This window comes from Dipteris shenzhenensis, chromosome 7 (genome assembly GCF_047967505.1).
Source record: "Dipteris shenzhenensis isolate YYH24624 ecotype China chromosome 7, Dip_SZ_1.0, whole genome shotgun sequence".
NCBI classification, from domain to species: domain Eukaryota; kingdom Viridiplantae; phylum Streptophyta; class Polypodiopsida; order Gleicheniales; family Dipteridaceae; genus Dipteris; species Dipteris shenzhenensis.
Genome location: NC_141602.1, coordinates 27289930 through 27312373, shown reverse-complemented (window position 1 = coordinate 27312373; position 22444 = coordinate 27289930). Strand labels below are relative to the sequence as shown.

At 43.7% G+C, this 22444-nt stretch overlaps 1 protein-coding gene across 3 annotated transcripts; it reads right to left on the bottom strand.

Annotated features, from left to right (window-relative positions):
- Positions 1–13950: 13950 nt before the first annotated feature.
- On the bottom strand, positions 13951–22158 carry LOC147900173 (pentatricopeptide repeat-containing protein At5g27110-like). Of its 3 annotated transcripts, none has more exons than XM_087377339.1 (6): positions 21831–22158; positions 17730–21638; positions 17536–17637; positions 17364–17397; positions 17091–17201; positions 13951–14312 (listed from the first exon to the last, which is right to left on the bottom strand). In XM_087377339.1, the coding sequence occupies exons 1-2, from the start codon at positions 21842–21844 to the stop codon at positions 18098–18100; spliced, it is 3555 nt and encodes a 1184-aa protein (XP_087233465.1). In that variant the 5' UTR covers positions 21845–22158; the 3' UTR covers positions 13951–14312; positions 17091–17201; positions 17364–17397; positions 17536–17637; positions 17730–18097. The 3 variants fall into 3 exon arrangements, with proteins under 3 accessions (XP_087233465.1, XP_087233467.1, XP_087233468.1); XM_087377341.1 differs by having other exon boundaries at positions 17091–17187; XM_087377342.1 differs by lacking the exons at positions 13951–14312; positions 17091–17201; positions 17536–17637 and having other exon boundaries at positions 17342–17397.
- Positions 22159–22444: the final 286 nt, after the last annotated feature.

The window sequence follows — 22444 nt, the reverse complement described above, 5'->3', positions numbered from 1 at the left end:
CATGCCAAACCATTCACACCATCTTGGGACTTTTATGTATTGTCTTGATGTGTTGGGATGATGCAAGGTTTAGGGAGATCTTCTAAAAGAAAAAGAAGCACACATAATCTACATGAACAAAGGGAAGCAATACTAAGTAAAGCACTCTATTGCATATGAAAACCGCATAATAAAAAGACATATTACTTGCTGCATATATAGATCTGTTATACCAAACTATGTACCTTATGCATGGTCATCCATATCAAAGGCAGCATATGTTGAATTAGGATGAGGTATATCACCTCTAGTAGGGCGGTCTTGAAGGAAATATACATCGATCATATGGCTTGTGGGGTAGGAAAAATGATACCTTTGGTACTAGGTTGAAAACCCATGAAGAAGGAAAGCCAAGCTTTGGGATCCAACTTGGATCATCTTCATCTAGTACATGGACAAGGGCTTTGCATCCAAAACGCAAAACGTTAGGCTTTTGGCTAGTCCAGCACTATTTAGGAATCTTTGTTCGGTGAGCATGAGCAGGAAGGCAATTGATGATATCGACAACCAAAATGATGGCTTCTCTCCAAAAATGTGATGGTAGCTTCGCTTGGAAAAGCATGCAATGAGTCATCTTGCCAAGGGTCCATACATGCATTTGGCTATTCCATTTTCTTGTGGACTCTGTATGCGTGATTTGTCAAATTATCCCTTCACAAAAATTGATAAAATAGTTTGAAAAATATTTCCCCCTCCATACACTATAAGAACATGAATCTGGTGATCTATTTGCATTTTGACTAAATCTTTGAGCTACTGAAACTTATATAGAAGTTTCTCCTTGAACTGGAGTAAGTAAATGAACACATATATGAGAAAATTCATCAATAAAGGTTAAACAATATCAAGCTCACTCTCAATAATCTTGGTCATGTCACAAACATCTGAGTGTATGAGTTCAAGAGGGTGACTGAAATTTGTAGAAGAATCATGAAAAGAAAGACCTTTTTTCCCTTCTTGGCAGACAACACAAACCTAGCGGCTATCAAAGGAGCAGAATCAATACCTCATAGCAATTAGCACCTCTGTATCTCCACAAGTTTATGCACGTTGATGTGACCGAGTCATTGGTGCCATAGGATGCCAGATCTCGATTCTTACATAAGCATAGTTTCATCGCTGGTGATGAGATTTCATTGCCGTTGAGTTTGGGCAGCAATTACCCCAGTGGATGTTTGGATTGTAGAGTGATGTTGAAGAAGCAAGATCCAAGATGTGTTATCTATCTCATACAGGTCCTCCAGAATGGACCACGCCTCTACTCACATGTCAGCCATCTAGATGTGAGGAAACACATAGTCGGCCGTAGTCGTGCTCCACCTTGAGCATATGTAGACTCCTCGTCCAGATCCAAACACCTTGCTGTCCTAAAAGATAGCCAAGATCTAGCCCTTGATGAACTCAATCTACAGGAACTCCTAGTCTCCTCTGCCTCCTAGAAGTAGGTCTGAGGGTGTGAGTATAGCTGCTCCTGTTGCTCCTCTGATGGCTGACCTGTTGAATGAATTGTGAGGGCACAATGGCCTCTTTATATAGCCCCCAAGGAGTTGGAAATCCCACCAACGAGCATCCTCGTCCTGACCGACTTTCTGCCCCCCCCTTGGTCAACTTTATGCAGGCAGCCCTATATAAGGGCCCTTTGCTGGCCCTCTTGTTTTGTTGCTAGGCTCCAAGGGTAGCCCCCATGGGGCCCCACCCTTGGGCACATCTATGGCCAGGTGGCTGGTCCACCATAGCCTCCACCTCTGCCCCTTTGCTATGCCTATGGCAAGCCTTGTTGCAAGCCATACACTTGCCCACAGTCCCCGCCAAAGTGCTTGCCAATAGTCTGTGCTACCATGTGTCATTGTGCCTTTGTTCGAGGCTGGAGATGCTGCGTAGATCTACTATGTCTTGTCCTTGACAGTCTCCTGGCCATTCTCTGCCAAATTTGCCCTCCAGGCAAGCTTCCTTTTGCCAAATACTCTCCTCTCTTTTGATGTGAGGTGTTGTCCATGTGGCAGCCCCCTCTCTTTCTTTTCTCTTGGGCACATGCCCTAGGTCTCCCTCCCCCACGCTCTCCTTATATGGGGGCTTACAAATGGGGAGGTGACCTTTCCAACATACCTTTCTTCTTTTTTGCTTTGCTTGATTCCCATATTTGGTGATAGACTTATTTGCAGTGCACCTTCCTACATGAGGCTGAATAGGAATTCATGATATCAACTTTTATGATTATTAAATCCATATTGTGGCAATGTATTTCAAGATTCATATTCCACTAAGTGTCATGGAGGTTTGTCGTTTCATTGTATCATGATGGCATTAATTTTGCTGTCTTTTCATTGCAAATATGTGGAATTTTGTCTCTGTGCTTTCTCGTGTATATTTGATTCAATGTTTTTATTTTGATGATTGGTAACTTGGCTAGAGAGATGATATACACATTTATCAAGTTTGTTTTCTACAACAAGAAGACGTGCACGTGTGTGTGTGTGTGTGTGTGTGAGAGAGAGAGAGAGAGAGAGAGATAGAGAGAGAGAAGGGGGGGGGGGGGATGTTTACGTTGGGGATGTATATTCTTTCCATGAAAAATGAAGAAGCAAGAGATCCCCCTACGTCAAACAATCAAATATTGAGAAATCATTTCAATCATTAAAATTACACCTTTCATGACGATATGTCCCCAGGTCAAAGATCCCTTTTCAAGCCTTATAAGTTTCCACCCCACGTTCAATCATGGCTTTGAAGAGGTAGCAGAGGATTTGGTTCCATTTAAAAAATGGATGTTAATTAATACAAAGACTATGCCTAATACTGTAAATCTCATAAATTTAACAATTCATGAACTGAACTCAATTTCAAGACCGATTGAATGATTTAGTTGGAAACGACAGCCCATTATGGAAATTGAGCAAAAGTCCTAACGATATGAGATAAGCCACCCTTACTCCCCTACCACCTGTGTCTGACCATCCCACTTTATAGCTGCATGTTCATGGTTCTTTGCAGGTTTTAGAATATCGTTAGTGGGCTAGCTGATGAAAAGAAAACCATCGGAACATTGGTTGTCTCTCAGTTGTGTGGTGGCAGCATGTTTCCCTCTCTAGTGGAGGCTGAGTAAGGACATAGCAACAAATGATTGATAGCTGATCATATCTTCCGTTTTAGACATTTGCACATCTTGTAGAGCTGTTCTTTTGGGTGCTAAAGTCCCTACACGAGTTAGTGCACCACGTGCTCAACCCTCTCTTATCCAGGCTTGAGGGAAGGGGGTTTTACATTCTCTTCCTGCTTTGGTAGGAATCCTTCATACCCCCTCCCCAGGACTGGCTCAGCGGAACTCTTTTTCCGCTTTGGAGGACCTCTCTAGCCTCCCAAATGATGATTTTGTACCCTCTACTTTTGGAGAGCCAGTTATCGGCTTCCCTGTTGAGAGATCCTTCTCTCTCTCACCTATGGACTTTCCTTTAATCGGACCTCGTGTGTATGGCAGGAGGTCTGCTCCGGTAGAGGCTTATGTTTCCGCCACCAGGTCGGGTAAGGTATTCCAACCCACTTCCTCCTGCCGATGAGGATAGCCAGTTGGAATATACAGGGATTGGGCGGCATCCCTCATCGCCGTCGCAGACAGCTGATCAGGAATCAGCTCCATCCAGGTGTTTTAGGTGGTTCCCTAGACATTCTTTTTCTTCAGGAACACAAATTGGATATCAGAGATTGCTCCAAGTTAGGTAAGCTGCTCTCAGGCTGGACTTTTTGGCTTCCTGCCTTGGGAACCAGAGGAGGTACATGCATTTCAGTTTCAGACTCTATTCTCCCTCTGGACATTGGACACTGTACCATAACCCCCTCCAGGGCCCAGTGGGTTTTACTTCTGATTGACGGACGTAAGGTTGGTTTCCTTAACCTTTATGCTCCGAACAACAGAGGGGACCGTGTTTTGTTTTGGAAAGAGTTGCTCTCGTGGGCTGACATTGCAGATTCATGGATTATTGGAGGTGACTTCAACATGGTTGAGGCACCTTCGGATAAGAAAGGGGGTAGAGAAGGTGCTATCCACTCCCTTGAGAGAGCAGCCTGGGATGCCTTCTTGTTCAGGTTCAGTGGTAGAGATGTTTGGTCAGATGATGCATTTCTTGTTCAGTCTCAGTCACTTTTGTTTTCATGGTCAAACCATAGGGTGCAGATGCCTATCCATGCTCCGATTGACAAATTCTATGTGGGTGACTGGGCTCTTGATAGAGGGGGGACAGTTTGCATTGCACCCGGTGTTTCCACTTCAGACCATTTTCCGGTAATTTTGTCCATTTTAGAGCCTCATCTGAGAGGACGGTCTCATAGTATCAGGATCCCAGACGCCTTATACATGGATGAGACTCTCACAGAGGCAGTGTTGGAGATCGGGGTTTCTCATATGCAGGGGGGGTGGCCGGTCCTTTACATGTGGCCACAGCACTTGACAGTATCAGTGACTTCTATCACTTAGTTGCTAGTGCTCGGCGAGGTGAGGTACTCAAGCGAGAGATCGGTATCCGCAGGCAGTTGGCAGCCCTTCAGAGGGATGAGCAGAAATGACCTTCAGATGCTTGGATACAGGAGTGCCTTGCTGCAGCAAGGGCTCACTTGCAGACCTTGCTTGATCAGAGAGCAGAGTATGCCTTCCATGCACGGGAGTCCTTTTGGATACAGATGGGGGGGAGAGTCAATAAACACTTTTTCTCTACACTTGGCCCCAGACATAGTAGAGAGAGTGTCAGGCAGCTTATTGACTCTGACGGCGTTTTGCAGTCCCATCCGGAGACCGTCATGCATTTAGCGACAGATTTTTATACCTCCCTTCTTTCCGCAGATCCGAACTCACAGGCCAAAGAGGTGGCTAGAGATGAAGTTTGGCAGAGTTTACCTGTGTTGGTTACCCAAGAGATGTTATGCTCACTTGATGCACGCTTTACCAACACAGAATTCAAGAGTGCTCTTTCTGCCCTTCATAAGGGCAAGTGCCTTGGTTCCGATGGTCTTACTCCCTCTTTTTTTATAGCCTTTTGGGATATGATAGGTGATCATATTACTTCAGCCCTGCAGGGCATTTGGGACTCGGGCGAGATGCCTGACTCACTGACCGAGGGACTCATTCACCTTATCCCGAAAGGTGGCAACAGGAATTTTGTATCCCATTGGAGACCCATCACTCTTTTGGGCACTCTTTACAAAATCCTTGCCAAGGCGATCAGCATCCGACTACAGCCCCTTCTTCCAGATCTCATCCATGATACTCAGATAGGCTTTGTGCATGGCAAGAGCATTTTTTATAATATCTTTTCCTTTTGGGAAGCCACAGAGTGGGCTATGCAGAGTGGACACAAGCTAGCAGTTTTACTATTGGACTTCGAGAAAGCCTATGACAGAGTAGATTGGGGTTTTCTTGAGGACACTCTTCTACAGTTTGGATTTTCAGATGCTTGGATCAGAGGGGTCCTCCCTTTACAAATCAGCCCACAGCCAGGTTTTGATTGGAGGGGTAAGGGGTGACAGGTTTTAGATTTCTAGATCAGTTCGTCAGGGATGCCCTTTAGCCCCCTTCCTCTTTCTTTTTGTGGCAGAAGCTATGAGTATCTTCCTTAGATCTCAGGCTGAGCTTTTTGGGCTGAGACTGCCCTTGAGACAGGAGCAGGAACTTTTTGACTGTGAGTTGGCTGATGACACTGCTATTTTTATTCAGGCCTCCTTGCAGTCACTTGATTCTTTCCGGACAGCCTTGGATATTTTTTGCTCAGCTGCAGGGGCACACATTAACTGGCATAAATCCTTTGGCTTTTGGATCAGTGATGAGGACACTCTAGGCTGGGGAGTTGACATTGGTTTTTCCTAGATTCAGAGGGGTGTTCCTATCAGGTATTTGGGATGCCAGGTAGGATTGGACATCTCTCCAGCATAGCAGTTTGCCCCAGTACTAGAAAGTATAAGGAAAAAGCTCATTTTTTGGAGCTCTGCCAAACTCGACCTTGCATCTAGAGTTGTGGTAGTGAACCAGGTTCTCTTGGCCACCTCCTGGTTCGTGTGTTCTTGCTGGTGCCGGTCTAGGGATTGCATCACTCAGCTCATCAGACTAGTCAGGAATTTTTTATGGAGTGGACTTGATGGCACAGCAGATGTTGCAGCAAGGGTGGCCTGGGAGACTATTATTCTCCCTACATGTGAAGGGGGCCTTAATGTCATTGACCCGGACTTGCAGTGTAGGGCTTTGCTTTGTAAGGTGGTGGTGAGGGGACTCATGCCTGGGCAGGAACCTTGGAAGGATTTCTTTTTTGGACGCATTCAGGCTTGCACACCAACCTTGGGAGATGATTGGGTGGACAGCCCTCGATGGATTTTCACATCAGCCCCTCTCAGATCTCCTGCCTCTCCTCTCATGACTGCCATTTTGAAAGCTTGGGGGAGCTTCAGGAACACTCTTCGAAGGATTCCACCTTCTACCGTCGAAGAGATTGATAGGCAGCCGATCATTTGGAATGATAGTATTCTTGACGAGCATGCTAGACCACTGGGCACTTCCCATTACATGCAGTGGTCTAAATGGGAGAGAGGCCCCGCCTACACAGTAGGCACTTGGAAATCTTTTATCAGGCTACCTGTGGATCAGAGGCTGCAATCCGTGAGTCACCTCAGAGGGGTAGCACGCAGGATTCAGCAGATAGATGCAGCCATCCCGGTGGAATGGACAGTTGAGCTGCCTATTACTTCCACCACTTGGATGGAGGCTTTTTCGAGGACATCAGTTCCTTTACAGGTGATCGCTCTCCGAGGTCTCGCGGAAGACGCACTGGTCTTTGATGTTGGGGATGGAGGTTTACTTTCTACATCCAAGGATGGCATTCTTCTTGAGGTTGCCTTTCAACTTGTTAGGATTGCTGGTTTTGTGGACCTTGGAGCGGGCTTGCAGTGGTACTTAGACCCCGACCCTCTGCTCTTGGCCTTGGGATCCTGGAGGTTGTGGTTATATGGAGGTGCACCTATCAGGTGCTTGCAGTGGGACCCAGGAGAGTGGGAATGGATAGATCATGGGCACCGAGAGAGGGGGATTCCCTTCTTTCATTTCACGGTTGGTAATGCCAGGAGGTTTCAGCTGAACAATAGGGGTTGGATTCCCTCCGGAGCCCCCCATTGGGAAAGCTTCTTCATCACCGCAGACTTGCGTATAAATTTCTGGAGGAGGCTCTGGAAATCCCTCAGAAATAGAAAGATCACTCTTTTCTTTTGGCTTTCTATTCATGGAGGGATTGCAGTGAACCTGTGGAGATCACGATTTGGGGCTGATCCCACTTGTCCTCGATGCCATTCTGCAGAGGAGTCAGTGCGACATTGCCTTTGGGACTGCAGTCAGGCGAGGACTGTTTGGAAAGGGGTTGCTCGGATACTCAGCATCTTTCACACTTCCCCTGTCTTCATGACTTGGGGCTCGGTTGCATGGTTATCTCTTACCGGGCCCCAGGTGTTTTATGAGGGTGAGCCTTCTTCTTGGGCACTCTCGGTCCGCCGGCAAGTGATAGAGCCCTTCTCTCTACAAGATGTACCACTTACTCCCTTCAGAGCTTCTCATGTTTCAGTGGACACCTCTTGGAAGATTTTGGCTAGCATTTCCTCTTGGCACATTTGGAGAGCCAGATGTACTGAGGCCTTGGATGGCACCCAGATACACCCATTACAGGTATTCACGGGTATTTGGTCTGACACGGTTCACACTTTGATATCCATATGGGCTAGCATGCAAGGCCCTTCACGGGCAGCCTCTTCTAGAAGGACTATATTTCTTCGAGTTTGGAGAGGTTCTCCCTTTTTCTCGGAGGTTTCTACCGGATTGAGATGGCACTATTAGCCTCAATCCTTTCTTTTTGGCTCTTGAGCTTTTCGTGCATTGCATGATGTATCCCGTATGGAGCTTGCTCTAACGGTTTTTCTTTAATACTTAATAGAAGTCTCTTTTTGCCCAAAAAAAAAAAATAAAATAAAATAAAATCTCATGTCAAAGAAGACTAAGGAGGCTGTCATGACCATGGATGATGCATACACAATCGACTTGAATTTACTGATAGATGGCAATCACCACATATTGCCCATGCAACACCTAATGTAGAATTACTCAGAATTACTCACTGTCCAGCTGTCCTAGAACCATCTACATGGGGGAATCCAGCATTCAAGAGGGTTTGTGTTAGCGGGATCAGTATTCCCATTCCAAATAGGAGATCCATTTGACTCCAAAAAATCCCATTGCTCTGATTGATGATAAAACACAAGTAGACTCTATCAAAGAGTCATCTTCTTAGAAGCTCGCCACATATCACTTTGAACAGATGGTGGATAGAAGCTTTTTGAAAACTGAGTAAAATTTGTATGGTGTGAAGACATTGAAACATATGGTACTTCTCTTGGTTCCAAGTCATGCATTGAATCTTCATCAGAGTCATCACTCTGCACCACAAATGTGTGGGGTTGCTTTAGCCAAGAAGAGATAAATAGCTATAAACTTTGGCAAGGGTCTTGTTGATGAGGCTACAGAGTCTTGCATCGACGCTTCTTTAGATTTGGCATTTCTTCACGTTTTGTATCCATTTTTTATAAGATTGTATCTCGGCATTAAACTTATAGAGCAGTGTGTATATAGGTGTGATAGTTGTGCATGAGGACAATGTGTGTTGTGAAAGATGTGAATTCATGACATGCTTTAAGAGGGAAAAATGAAAGTGTGTTACAGAGTTTTTATGGATGCAATTTATTATAAGTCTATGCAAAATCGGATGAGTAAACGCGACCTAACAACTACGCAAAAACTATATACATGCTTGTTTACTGGAAATTCATGGGACAACTGAACCCAACCATCACCTCTAGGCCTAGGTTGAAATCGACTAGATATACCTATATCTGTAAAAATGTACATATGCAAGTGAGTGCATGTGTAACAATCTAGTGCTAACTAGGGGACATTCGAGACTCCCAAATCTCTAGTATTGTTGAAGATGCTTACGTGCCAAGACTACTCTATGTATGACTAAGAAGTAAGATTTTAAAGGATTCAAGGAGATGCCACACTCTCTACATTTTTCTAGTACATCTTCAAGACATTCATTTCAAATGATCCTTTTATCTAAATATATGCACAAGTCATATAGAAGACTTGTATAAATTCGTTGAGAAATTCTTTGAAGGTGGTGTACAGGACCCTTTGAAAAGTGGCTGGGACATTGCATAATCCAAATGGCATGACTCTATAAGCAAACATACCCCATTCTGTGGCAATCCTTGTCTTTGAGACTGATCTTTAGGAGCAATTTGTACTTGGTTATACCAGCTAAATCCATCCAAGAAGCTATATGCTTCTAACCAAGAGAATGGTTTACGTCCTCGAAAACAAAATTGGGAAACCTCCTCTAGAGGATGGTTGCCCATTCCCATGTTGGACTCTCTTTAAGTCTATCTTTCAGCTTAACCAGACATCTTGACACTGTATGTCTTGTTCTTTTTTCTAGTCTATCTAAATTTTTTTCTGGTTCATGTGATAAAGATGCAAGTTCAATGAGTTCAACTAGGATTTCATTTCCAATTATATTATCATCATCTCCTAATTTCCTTTTAAGTCTACTTACGATTTTTATAGCATTTACATTTTTGAGATTCACACATATTCTTTGGAACAATCACAATCGGTGACATCAAGCAGTATGCTCGATCTCATAGATGAAAACGGCATCCAGTACATACTTAGATGAGTCCAAGAACATGCCCAAACTCATCCTCTAAAAACACAACATAGTGCAGTTTCAATCTCATAGTAGTCACTCATACAGTTCAAAACCATAAACTCCATCATGCATAGCAAGGACTAGCTACTATGACATCCCCACTGACGTCATCAGCGCCCAACTGTGAGAAGAGACCATAGTATGAACCTATGCTCTCACACATACAAATCCATACACCCACAGATACTTGAGCATCCATTTATACAAAGTCTTCATACTGAGTTCCTGTGGGCACTCCAGAGATGAAGCGCAGACTCAACCATGAGATGAAAGTTAGCACTAAAGGAGAAGGCTTATCAAAAGGTAGTCCAAAATCTCTTCATTCAAGCTACAACTGCTTATAAAGACTAACGATTTCATTTTAGTTTCTGCCAATAGCTTTTCAAGTTCTTCATAGACATGGGTGCCATACTTAGGATTTGTTCTATAGGATCTACGTACCTTAGGTTTGGATACTTCTCTCATAGGTATATTATTCTTTTTCTGCTTCCTGTGTGAGTTATTCACTCATGTATACATGCTTTTCTTCTTCTTCGTCCAAAGCAAGATTCAATTTTCTTGTTTTGAATAGACCCTCATAAATTAGGATTTTCCTAGGCTACTTGTTTCCTTGAGTTTTGGCTCTCTTACTCCTGCGGTCATAGTTTTCAAGAAATCTGGAGGTTTTACACTAGAGACATGCGCCAATGACTCTTTAACTGCCTCAAACACTTCCTCACATTCCTTCATCCACTTCAAAGGTTTTGATTTGGCCACCTATTGAAGAGGAAACAAAATCTGAGATAGAACCTTGAGAGATACTTAGCCTTTTGAAGGAAGGTATGTAGCTGCTTGGTATTCACAGGAGAGGACAGCACCAAAGATTTCACTTTATTAGGATCCGGCTCAATCCCATTCTCAGAGAACATGTGCCCTAATACCTTGATACTTGTCTTTGCTAGCTGAATCTTCTTGGGATTTAGCTGGCTACCACTGTCATCCAACTCATGAAACACTTGATCCAACCTAACACAGTGTTCTCTCCTTCCACAAAACACAAATATCATCAATAAATACCTTGCAAAACTTGTCGAGGAAAGGATACAGAATCAAATCAGAATTTTCCTGGTTATGTGGGGGACCATTTGTAACTCCAAAAAGCATCCTTCTATAACTAAAACAGCCCTAGGGATGAAAGTAGTCTTGATTTGGTCTTCGGGAGCTATGGCTATCTGAAAATACCCTGAATAACCATCACACAAGCTGTACATCTCGTGCCCAGCCACTCTGTCAAGGATGTTATCCAAGAAAGGAAGAGGATAATGGTTTCTTTTAGCTACTGCATTCAAAGGTTTATAATCAACACAAACTCTCCACTTATCTACACCCTTTGGCAATATAACCATAGGACTTGCCCAATCAGAATGAGCCACAGTATAGATAATTCTTGCATTGAGCAGGTTGTCTACCTCTTCTTTGAACACATCATTTTGCTTTGGACTAAGCCTCTCATCCTCTGAAAGATAGGCTTAGCACCTTCTTCAGCTCAATACTTAAGAAGCCTCCCTTTGAGCCCCCTGATCTCCTCAAAAGAAGTCATAAACAAATTGGGATATTTTCCTCCTCAATCAACACTTGAGTTGACTCTTGGGGGCTTTTGGGTTGCATCAAGTCCTCAATGGCCTTAAATCTGTCCATTTCTTCCTCACATAACCCTGCTGTCCTACACAGTCCATCTGTGAATCCTCCTCCAATCCCATAAATGCCATCACTCCATCACTATCAATAGTCATTGAGCTCTCACCTTCACTACTGGTTTCACTTCTTTCTTCTTCACTAGATGTACCTGAAATCTCAGCCCTACTTACCATGTCAAATTCAGCTTCTTCTCATTTGAATTCACAGAGAAGATCCCTCTTTGCCAATTCTGAATCGCACCCACCTTCCTTAACCATGGCCTTCCAAGAATCAAGGGATAGGCCCCCAACCCTGCGGGCATCACATGACAATCCACTCGGCAAGGTACACTAAAAGCCTCAACCTCCAAGTCATGTACTATCCCTAAGGTCTTAACCTTAGAGTGATTAGCCATTCTGATACGGAAGCTTGAAGAGCGAGATATCTTCAATCCTAGCCTTTTCACACAATACTGCGTGATCACACAAATCTGTGCACCCCCATCTATGTAAAGCTTCTCCAAACCCCTTTTCCTTATGCCAAGCTTCCACGGCAGGCAATAAATTAGGCGACTCTGAGAAAGACGTCAGCTTTACAGTTCTTTTATGAGCATTCTTCTTTGCTGGATTAACAGCCCGACTCCATTCCTTTTTAAGCCTTAGACACAGACCAATCATTTGAGCTAAAGTAATATCTAGCATTCTCTTTGATAGGTCCTCTACTAAGTCATACTCTCCCTGCTCTTGATAATCTAAGGTCTTAAATTTTCTTTAGGGCCTTTTCTCTTCTTCCTCTGGTAGGTAATTACTTCTTCAGCTTGTTTCCCCTTTTTAGAACTTGGACCAGCTTCCTCCTCCCTGTCCCTCTCCACAATTGAAGCACTGGATGTAGGGTGCATATGAACCACGTCCTCTACCTGCCTGCAATGAGGCTGAACCACTTGTAGAAGGCATACCGACTCTACCATAACCATTTGGTGGTCTACCTCGTCCCCTACCATTCATTAGATTCAAACTTAGATTCTTCATGAGCTCAGACATCTAATGTATCTCCTCCTCCTTGATCTCAGGCTTTTCTATCTGCACATGAGAAACAATTTCAGGAACATGCTGAACTGCTGGCATCTCACAACACATCTGTGTCAACCTCTTCTGCTTCCTCTCCTTCTCCTTAGCTACTCTGAGGGCATCCTCATAAGTAGGCAACTCTTTGCATTCTACCTTAATCCTGATTTCCGGTTTCAGGCCAGCAACAAATATGTCCTTCTTAATGACCCTGGGAAAAGTCTCAGGCAATAGAGCCAATTGCCATTTGTTCCACATCACAATAAATTTGCCAACATACTCATCAACTGATTGGTTTGGCTGTTGCTGCTGCAAGGAACATAACTCCCTCCAAATGGCATCAGGATCTCTAACACACATAAACCTGTCCATGAAGGCTGCCCTCACCTCAAAATAAGTCGTCCTAATCATCATAAAACTCCACCGAGAAAGACTGCAACCAAGACCTTGCCTCTCCCAAGAGACAAAAGGACAATATCTGGAGAAGAACTTCTAGAGCATTCCTGTCCTTAATTAGAGCTGTAAATTCCAAGCTCTCCAAGAATCCCAATTCAAGCTCTTATTTCGTCCCCAACAGGATCGCCAAAACAGACAATGGGGGGGGGAATGGAGGACAGGAAGATGGAATACTCAAGAAACAATTATAGACACAAAGGAAACACAATCCTCTATTCAAATAAGATCCTCTTCAGCAGTTAGAACCATATGTAACCATTCTTGGTAAGAACCTATACCCAGAACTTCTGAAGGATAAAAAATGACACTGAGGGTGCCCAAGAAAAGAACATTGTACATCAGCTAGAGCAGAGTATCCATCTCACGAAGACTCAAGACTACTTCCCATAAAAACTGACAGGAAGCAATCACACAGACACACAATACCCACGACTCACAATACCCACGAAGAAAACTTCTTCAAATCGGGATGCTCCCACTACAGCTTCAAAAAGAACATTTGGCTACACAAGGCTTACGAATCCCACAACAACGACCGACGTGAGCAAAAAAAACTTCCATGTCTATCCAGGAAACGGCCACGATCAGAAATATGATTGTTTTCTTCCAAGGAAATCAGCATGCGCGACATTCAGGACGATCTTCTCCCCTCTCATAAGCCAGCACCAACTAGCAAATATTGTCTCTGAGTTTATCAGAAAAACGGCATCCTGCAATCTTCCAAGTCAATCACAATCCATTGCTCTGTGATGAGGGAGCATCCAGTTCCCAGACCACGCATGCCTTCATGAAAAACAGCTTATTATATGTCTCTGACGACTCTCTTCCCTGCGTGCAACCAGCTTCCTGGAATCCACTGCTGCAACCACCATCTCCCTCTCAAAACGCAGCTCCTTCAAAGTTTTCTATACACTTGTCCTACACTCAGAGATTTCCACGACGTGTCCCGCCTGTCCTACACTTAGAGATTTCCACGACGTGTCCCGCCACCCTGACGGGAATTCCCCAAAACCATCTCCATGCAAGTAATCCAAAAGCATGCCATTCAAGGTCACATAGCCACCTAGCATGCAATCTCCACATATGCTTGACTTTTCCACATTTCAACCACGTAATCACTTGATTTTACCACTCTTCATGCACACATGCAATAACACCATGGCACATTTAATTCACACCCCTAGTCTGCACACATAAAAAAAGAGACAACAATACACAAGCGACTTCATCCATGTCAATCACGTCACAATGGATACCCCTTTGCTCTAAGAACCTGGTGCACCCACATTGTCAATCATCACCTCCTTCAAAGTCCCTGCAAAAAAACATTTATTCAAGGTCGAAAATTTACATCCACCCATGGTCATGTAACCATCAAAGGAAAAAAATACAACTACTAAGATGAGACCCCCCCACCATGTACTCTATTCTAAACCATGTGCTCCAAAAACAATATACCAATTTTATCCCATCAACTTGTCCTCTACCATGTACTCTATTCTAAACCCTGGAACCTCCTTCTAATCTTGAAACCTCCTTCTAAACCTTAAACTCCCAATGGAGATGAAAACCTCCACTACTCCAATCGTGTTTATGTATAGTTCTCTCATGCAAGCGTGTGCTATCTCTACTTTACACACTTGAGCCTTCGTCTCTTACCAGAATACGACCCGAGGTCCTAACCTACACATCTAATACAACGGCGAGACGACACTAATATATATGTAGGTGACAACAAGCCTTAGAATCCTGCACACCCTATACATGACGTAGAGAAGTGCCAACAGATGGCTGGAACACGCACATGGCTATAGCACGTGGAGTAGCATATTGAGGTTCCAATGCATAGGCCTGTAGTGTAGCATGCAACAGTTATCTGATCGTGTAATTCACAGCAAGACCTTCTTTAAACCTTTAGCGAGGAATGAGCGTTGTTTACCATAGAGAGAGAAAGGAGATGAGGGTAGAGAGAGAGTAGAGTCGACAACCGATTGGGTCCCTGTACCCACTGAGGGTCCCCTTTCCCAATCAGGGTAGAATTTGCTTTATACCTGGAGAACTGAGAAATACAAAGAACACTCTTCGAGAGAGCATGGAACGCGCTTCTGAAGAGCTCACTATGCACACGTATAGCAGACCCAAGGACCTGAGAGGCAACGCCGACCAATACCGAGACCTTGATGCTGTCCACACTGATGATGTAGGACGCTTCTGCAAGGCAAGGAAGAGGCTTGTGCTGTCTATTGGAATGCAGGGAACATGCGTGAGTGAGAGAGTGAAAACTAGAAGTTATAGATCCTATGAGAGAACTGAGAGATGATTGAAATATAGAGCTGAGAGTGAGCTGTGTAAACTGTAAAAGAGAGCTGAGAAAGCTGAGGAAACAGTGTCCAAACCTCTCTCCGTTTGTTGGTCCAAACCTCCGACTCTTGTGCTGTGTGGTCACCTTCAGATCAGACTGAACTGATGGCCAAGGGACTGAGGCTAGAGCAGGGCCAGATCTGAGGATCTCAGGGGCTGCACAGGAGGCTGAAGTGGAGCTGTAGGAGAACTGAAGGCAGGAGCAAACTGAATGAGAAAACAAGGCAGCCAAGGGGCCCTTTTATAGGGCTGGTGGACTGAGCCAACCTAGTCTGTAAACAGACCGCCGACTCAGTCTGTTTTACAGACTGGCTGGCCTACAACCAGCCTATAAAAAGCCCTCCCTGGCTCATTTGCCAAGGGAGTTTTTGGACAGCCTTTGCAGGCTGCCTTCCCTGCTTACCTGTCCAGCCTTCGAGGACCCTAAAGGGACTCCTAACCTAGGCTAAGACCTAAACTATAAGATGGAAACACTTAACCTACTGTTCTCTAGTGGGTACTAGTGAACAAGAACTGACTACTGACTTGACCTAAGGCTGAGAGACTGACCTACGTAGCTTGTGCCTGACTGTCCTTGGACAAGGGCTCACAAAGGGGTCACAGCATACGACAAAATCTCCTATCTGGGAACTATAATGCACTTGTCGATGTAGCCAGTGTGTCACCTTGCACCCAAGTGCAGGGGTGCATGTGAGGGACTCCTAACCTAGGCTAAGACCTAAACTATAAGATGGAAACACTTAACCTACTGTTCTCTAGTGGGTACTAGTGAACAAGAACTGACTACTGACTTGACCTAAGGCTGAGAGACTGACCTACGTAGCTTGTGCCTGACTGTCCCTGGACAAGGGCTCACAAAGGGGTCACAGCATACGACAAAATCTCCTATTTGGGAACTATAATGCACTTGTCGATGTAGCCAGTGTGTCACTTTGCACCCAAGTGCAGGGGTGCATGTGACATGTAGCAGGTCAGAGGAAGACTCTACCAGGAGGCAATTTGCAGCAAGGGTCGGGCCCACAGAAGCAAGGTGGCTGGAGCAGAGGATCCACATGAGAAAGTGAGGTGCATGCGATTCTGGATGCGGTAAGCTTTACACCATATACAGATAGATAAAGGCATGCTAATCAACGGAAAAAAAAATAGACGATATTAAATTGAAGGTTTACGTTTGATAACCATCATCATGTAACTCTTCCAATATGAAATGCCAAGCACATTAGTTTGTGTTACTTTTTCACTGCGCTCCACTATGGTGGCATGCTCATCTTTAATCATCTCTTCCCAAATTCATTCTCATGTTAGATAAGGTCATTCTCCACACGAGCACATCTCTTTCATGCATTCAATAATTCAACAACATTTGTCTCAATGCTGCTTCCCTTGCAACACCTATGAATGAAGCAGAGCAATGTGTGCCACAAATTTGACAAGGTAGCTACAGGCCAACCCCTTCCACAGAAGAACATTCACCATTGGCAGCTTTCAAGATTCAAATTCAAAAGTCCTTCAATCCTCTAATAGGTTTTCTTCATTCACATCAAAAGACCTTTGATGATATTCTAGTCATTCATGTTGTATGTCAATGCATCTAGTAGCAAAATAATTAACAGGGATAGATTTTAGCAGAAATGAATATGCCCTTATGAAACAAACCAAAGAATTTCCAAAGCGAGCAAGTTATAAAAAACAAGGGTCTCCCACATGAAAAATAAAAAAGGGAGGTGCATACCATACAAATTGCACAGCAATGCTGATGCTCTCTGTGCGTCCACACATCCTTTTCTAGCAACAATGCAAATGTTCCTTGAAGGTGCATCCATCCTCGTCTGCAGAGAATGTCCTGCACCCAGGATCATGTTACCAACAAAAGTAAAGACAATGATATTACACGCAAAGGCACCATTTCTGCGTCTGCGCATGCATTCATGAAAATCCATTTTTCCTGAGAGCATCTAAAGAGACATATCCAAGTCACCTAAACTTCGAAGGCAAACTACCAGACCTTGCAGCATCTAAAGTGGGGGGCATCCTGGCCTCTGCATAAGCAGTAAAAATCATTTAGTTCTCAATTTTTCAAAAAATAAATTGCAATCTACAACAGGACTTATCAACATCAGCACGGTAAAATCTCCATAATTTCCAAACTATTCTGTTGCCTTTCTCAATATGCATACCCTAAACCATAGTCAAAGTCTGTGGTGCATGCAAACATGTCAAGAAAGGTCACTGAATTGAGTTGCCTGGAAAAGTCATTCCTTGTGTTTCCACCAATTAACCTGCCAATAGGCACAATTATGTTCAGAAGGTTCAGTGTTCAATCATCTGAAGATCACCCATAATGCAAAATTAAGTTTCACTAAAATTTTACCTTCATATCTTCGAGAATCACCCCTCATCGATGCTGACAATACATCGGTCCAATACATGATGCAATGCCATTGGTAAAATTAATCCCTCCATAGTATACTGTTCGTCATGGTGGCACGTCGAGCCAGCTTACAAAGCATGTGTCAAGAAACAGCTGCATTCACCGTCAGTCTCTAAGCAGCTGTTTCCAAACTTAGTAAGATTTCCACTGTTCAACCTGTTCATGCTCAGCTGGAAAATAAATGGAAGAATAACTGCAACCAGCATTATCAATACCAGTAACAATTTCCCAACCAGTATATGCCATGATAGTTGTACTGCATTGAGACTGTACCAGCTTCAGTAAACTTCATGGCTGTCAATACATACTCAAAGATGTATGATTGCTTGCACGGTTGCACCCACCTCTGCATTCACAAGCACAAAAGTCGTGCCCCTTCTGTCAATGGGTTTCCATAATGCAGCAGCCGTATCCTTATCTAGAGTCGCTTCCAAAACCAAATTCAAGAACGGCACACATCCTTTCCCCTTTCCTAGAGTACTTAATCTCTTTAGTTTGGCATATGCCTCGCCGCTTTGTGAATTGATTCTGTTTCCAACAATGAACTCATGCACCTGATTGTTCACTTCAATCCAGGCCATCCCTGGCTTCTTTAGAGCACCTGCACTCTTCCTCAGCTCTTGTATTTTGTCAACCTCCTGAAACTGGTGTGCATCAGCATAAATTTTTGACATAAGTATGTACCCAGAAGCATCACTGGGATCCCATTGTAGGGTCTGGCCAAAGCATTGTCTCCCCAGCTCCACATTTCCATACACACTGCAGCCAGTGAGCAAAGACATCCACCCAACCAGATCAGGCAAGCCTGGCATGGTCTTTAGTAAATCTTCTGCCTCATTCATGCATCCTGCACGGCCAAGGAGGTCAATCATGCAATTGTAGTGATCAATCCTAGGTGTAACACCATGATCTTCTCTTATAGACTTGAAGTACTGACAGCCTTCCACTAGTAGCCCATTCTGACTACAAGCAGCAAGAACACTAGTAAACAATACATCATCTGGCTTCAAACCATGGTTTCGCATGTCCTCCAGACATTGCAAGGCCATCTTGCAATGTCCACAAGAGGCATATCCCGAAATAATTGCACTCCAGGAAACGACATCGTGGCTGGGCAATTGGGAAAACACTTTAAGTGCCTCCTCTAGGTTCCCAAACTTTGCATACATGTCAACAAGGGTATTCCCAACCAGCACATCTGCTTCTAGTTCACTCATGACGATCTGTGAATGAATTATCCTGCCCTGTCTAATGGCCCCTAGGTTGCTGCATGCTTTCAAAATGCATAAAAAGGTAATCTTGCCTGGATTTATCCCCTCACCTTGCATTGTCTCAAACAGTTCGAGAGCAGGATCTCCATGCCCATGCTGGGCATATCCTGAAATCATTGCACCACAAGCCACCACATCCAGAGTCTGGAATTTATTAAAAACTGTATATGCCTCCTTTATGCTCCCACATTTAGAATACATATCAAGAACAGCACTACCCACAACAACATCTGACTCAAGCCCACTAATAATTATCTCCTCATGTATAAGCCTACCTTCCTCTATGGCTCCAATGTTACCACATGCTTTGAGAATGCATGAAAATGTTACCGTATCTGGTTTTATTCCCTCATCTTCCATGTTCTCAAAAAGTTTAAGAGCAATAAGACCATGCCCATGCTGGGCATAGCCAGCAAGCAACGCACCCCAAGAAACAGCATCTGGATTTGGCAATTCGTCAAACACATTGTGTGCTTCCCTTAGGTTAACACATTTGGCATACATATAAATAAGGGCACTCCCAACCACCACATCCGATTCAAGGCCAAGTCTTGTTATTGAATCATGAATTAGCCTGCCTTGCTCTATGGCTCTGAGACTGCCACATGCTTTCAAGATATTTAAGTAGATTGTTTTGTCTGGCTTTACACCGTCCTGTTGCATTTTCTCGAAAAGGTCAAGAGCAGGAAGACTATTTCCACAAAGAATATATCCTGTAATCATTGCAACCCAACATGACAACTTTCGGCTTGACAAGTCATCAAAAACTTTACGTGCCTCCACTATCTGCCCACATTTGGAATACATGTCAATTACAGTGCTCCAAACCATCACATCTAATTGAGATTCATGATTTTTCATCTGGTTATGTATCAATCTGCCCTCCTCTATTGCTCCTATGCTTCCACATGCTCTCAAGAGACACATAAATGTAACTTCATCTGGCTTTATGCCCTGCTCCTGCATTTTCTTGAAAAGGTCAATAGCGGGAAAACCATGCCCATGCTGGACGTATCCTGCAATCATTGCACCCCATGACACCACAGTTCGATCTGGCAATCCATCAAAGACTATGCGTGCCTCTTCTAAGCTTCCACATTTGACATACATGTCAACAAGACTACTACCAACCACTATGTCTGTATCAAATCCTTTTTTGTTAATCTGGTCATGGATAAGCCTGCCCTGCCCTATTTCTCCTACAAGGCCGGATGCTTTCAAAACACATGAAAATATTACTTTGTCCGGCTTTAATCCCTCATGTTCCACTTCCCAAAAAAGTTCAAGAGCAGAGAGACCATTCCCATGCTGGGCATATCCTGCAATCATTGCTCCCCATGAAATCACATCTCGCTTTGGCAATTCATCAAACATTTTTCGTGCGTCATCTAGGCATCCACACCCAGCATACATGTTGATAAGGTTATTCCCAACCACCACATCTGTTCCAAATCCGTCACCGATAATCTTCTCATGTATCAGCCTGCCTTGCTCTATGGCTCCTATGCTTTCTGATGCTTTCAAAAGGCACAACAAAATTCCTCGGTCTGGCATGATTCTCTCCAGTCGCATCCTCTTGAAAAGCTCAAAAGCAAGAAGACCTTGACCATGCTGAGCATAACCTGATATCATTGCACCCCAGGAAATTATGTCTCGATTCTGCGACCTATCAAAAACGATTTGTGCCTCTTCTAGGCTCCCACACTTTACATACATGTCAATAAGGGCACTCCCAACTAATATATCTGATTCAAGGCCACTTCTGATAATCCAGTCATGCATATGCCTGCCCTGCCCAACAGCTCGTACGCTGCCACAGGCTTTCAAGATGCAAAGACAGATGACTTTATTTGGCTTTATGCCATCCTGTCCCATTTTATCAAGTAACTCAAAAGCAGTGAAACCGTGCCCATTCTGAGCAAATCCTGCTATCATTGCACCCCAGGACACTATGCTTCGAGTCCGCAATTTTTGAAACACGTTGTGTGCCTCCTCTAGGCACCCACATTTGGCATACATGTCTACCAGAGTGTTTCCAACTACTATTCTTGATTCAAGTCCAGCTCTAATTATCTCATCATGAATCAACCTGCCTCGTGCCAAGGCATTTATGCGACTACATGCTTTCAAAATACACAGATATGTGACTTTGTCTGATTTTATGCCCCACTGTTGCATTAAGTCATACAATTTCAAGGCCTTCTCACATTCTCCAAGCTCAACATGTGCTGAAATAATTGCATGCCATGTATACACAGTTGGTTTTGACAACTTGTAAAATACTTGGTTTGCTTCTTGCAAGCTTCCACACGAGGCAAAGAGACGGATAAGGTGGTCTACCCAAAACGAGTCTGACACAAGTCCATTGCTGATAATCAAAGATTGCACTTGCCTACTAGCAGTAAGGTCTTTCCTTTTCGTGCACTCCTGTAGAAGGTAATAAATAATGTCCCTTGACATTGGAAAGCCTCGTTGGTCCATCCGGCCCACAGTCTCGAGGACCACATCTAGGCCTTTATGCTTACACATTTCGCTCAGATCTCCAACAGCTCCTACCTTTCCAGAGTGATTTGCCATCCTTTGAAAAAAACGGTGATAAGAAAACAGTAACAAGTATAGCGAGACATCATAACTGCCCGCATTAGGTACCACTAAACTAAAGAAGTATATTCTACATTTTCACGCTAAAGACGAAAATAAAATATGTTCAAACTCCTTAGAAATTATGTGCCCTTGTAGCTCTCAAACCAAGCGAAATCCAAGTTCTTACCGAGCACAAATCATAGATATTGCCGCGTTTTCTGCAGCGGATCAGCTCTTCCTGTCCCAAAAGACTAAGTAGAAAGCTGGTGCCATCAGGTCATCCATGATCCGACAAAAGCAAACTTATGTCATTGACCATATTTGCCCACCACTGCGAAGGAATTACAGAGGTCCGCCATGAAAGCAGAAGCTTGATTGCTGCAGCTGTTGATCTCATTTGGACACTGAGTGGGTATGCATTCTAAGCCCAAACCGTAAGAGCAATTGTATAAAACAAGCAGGTGCCTGGCATAATCTATGATGGCCAAGCTACTATCTCTCGTCCTATGAGGCTGGTTGCTTCTGCTCTTGCTAGATCTTTTGCAAATCATCTCTTGCATATAATTCAGTGTTAACACAAAACAAAACATTTTTCTCAACAAATCACAAAACTTGAGAATTTACAGATTTTTCAACTAAAATATAACTAAATTGCCTTAAATTTTGCACATTTTACAAAATTGAGAAGATATTCTTTACAAATGAAAATGAAAATGTTGTAGGTTCATTGTATATAATTTACAAGTTTTGCATGAACACTAATATAATTACTTATATTAGCACTATAAGGCTCAACTTTGG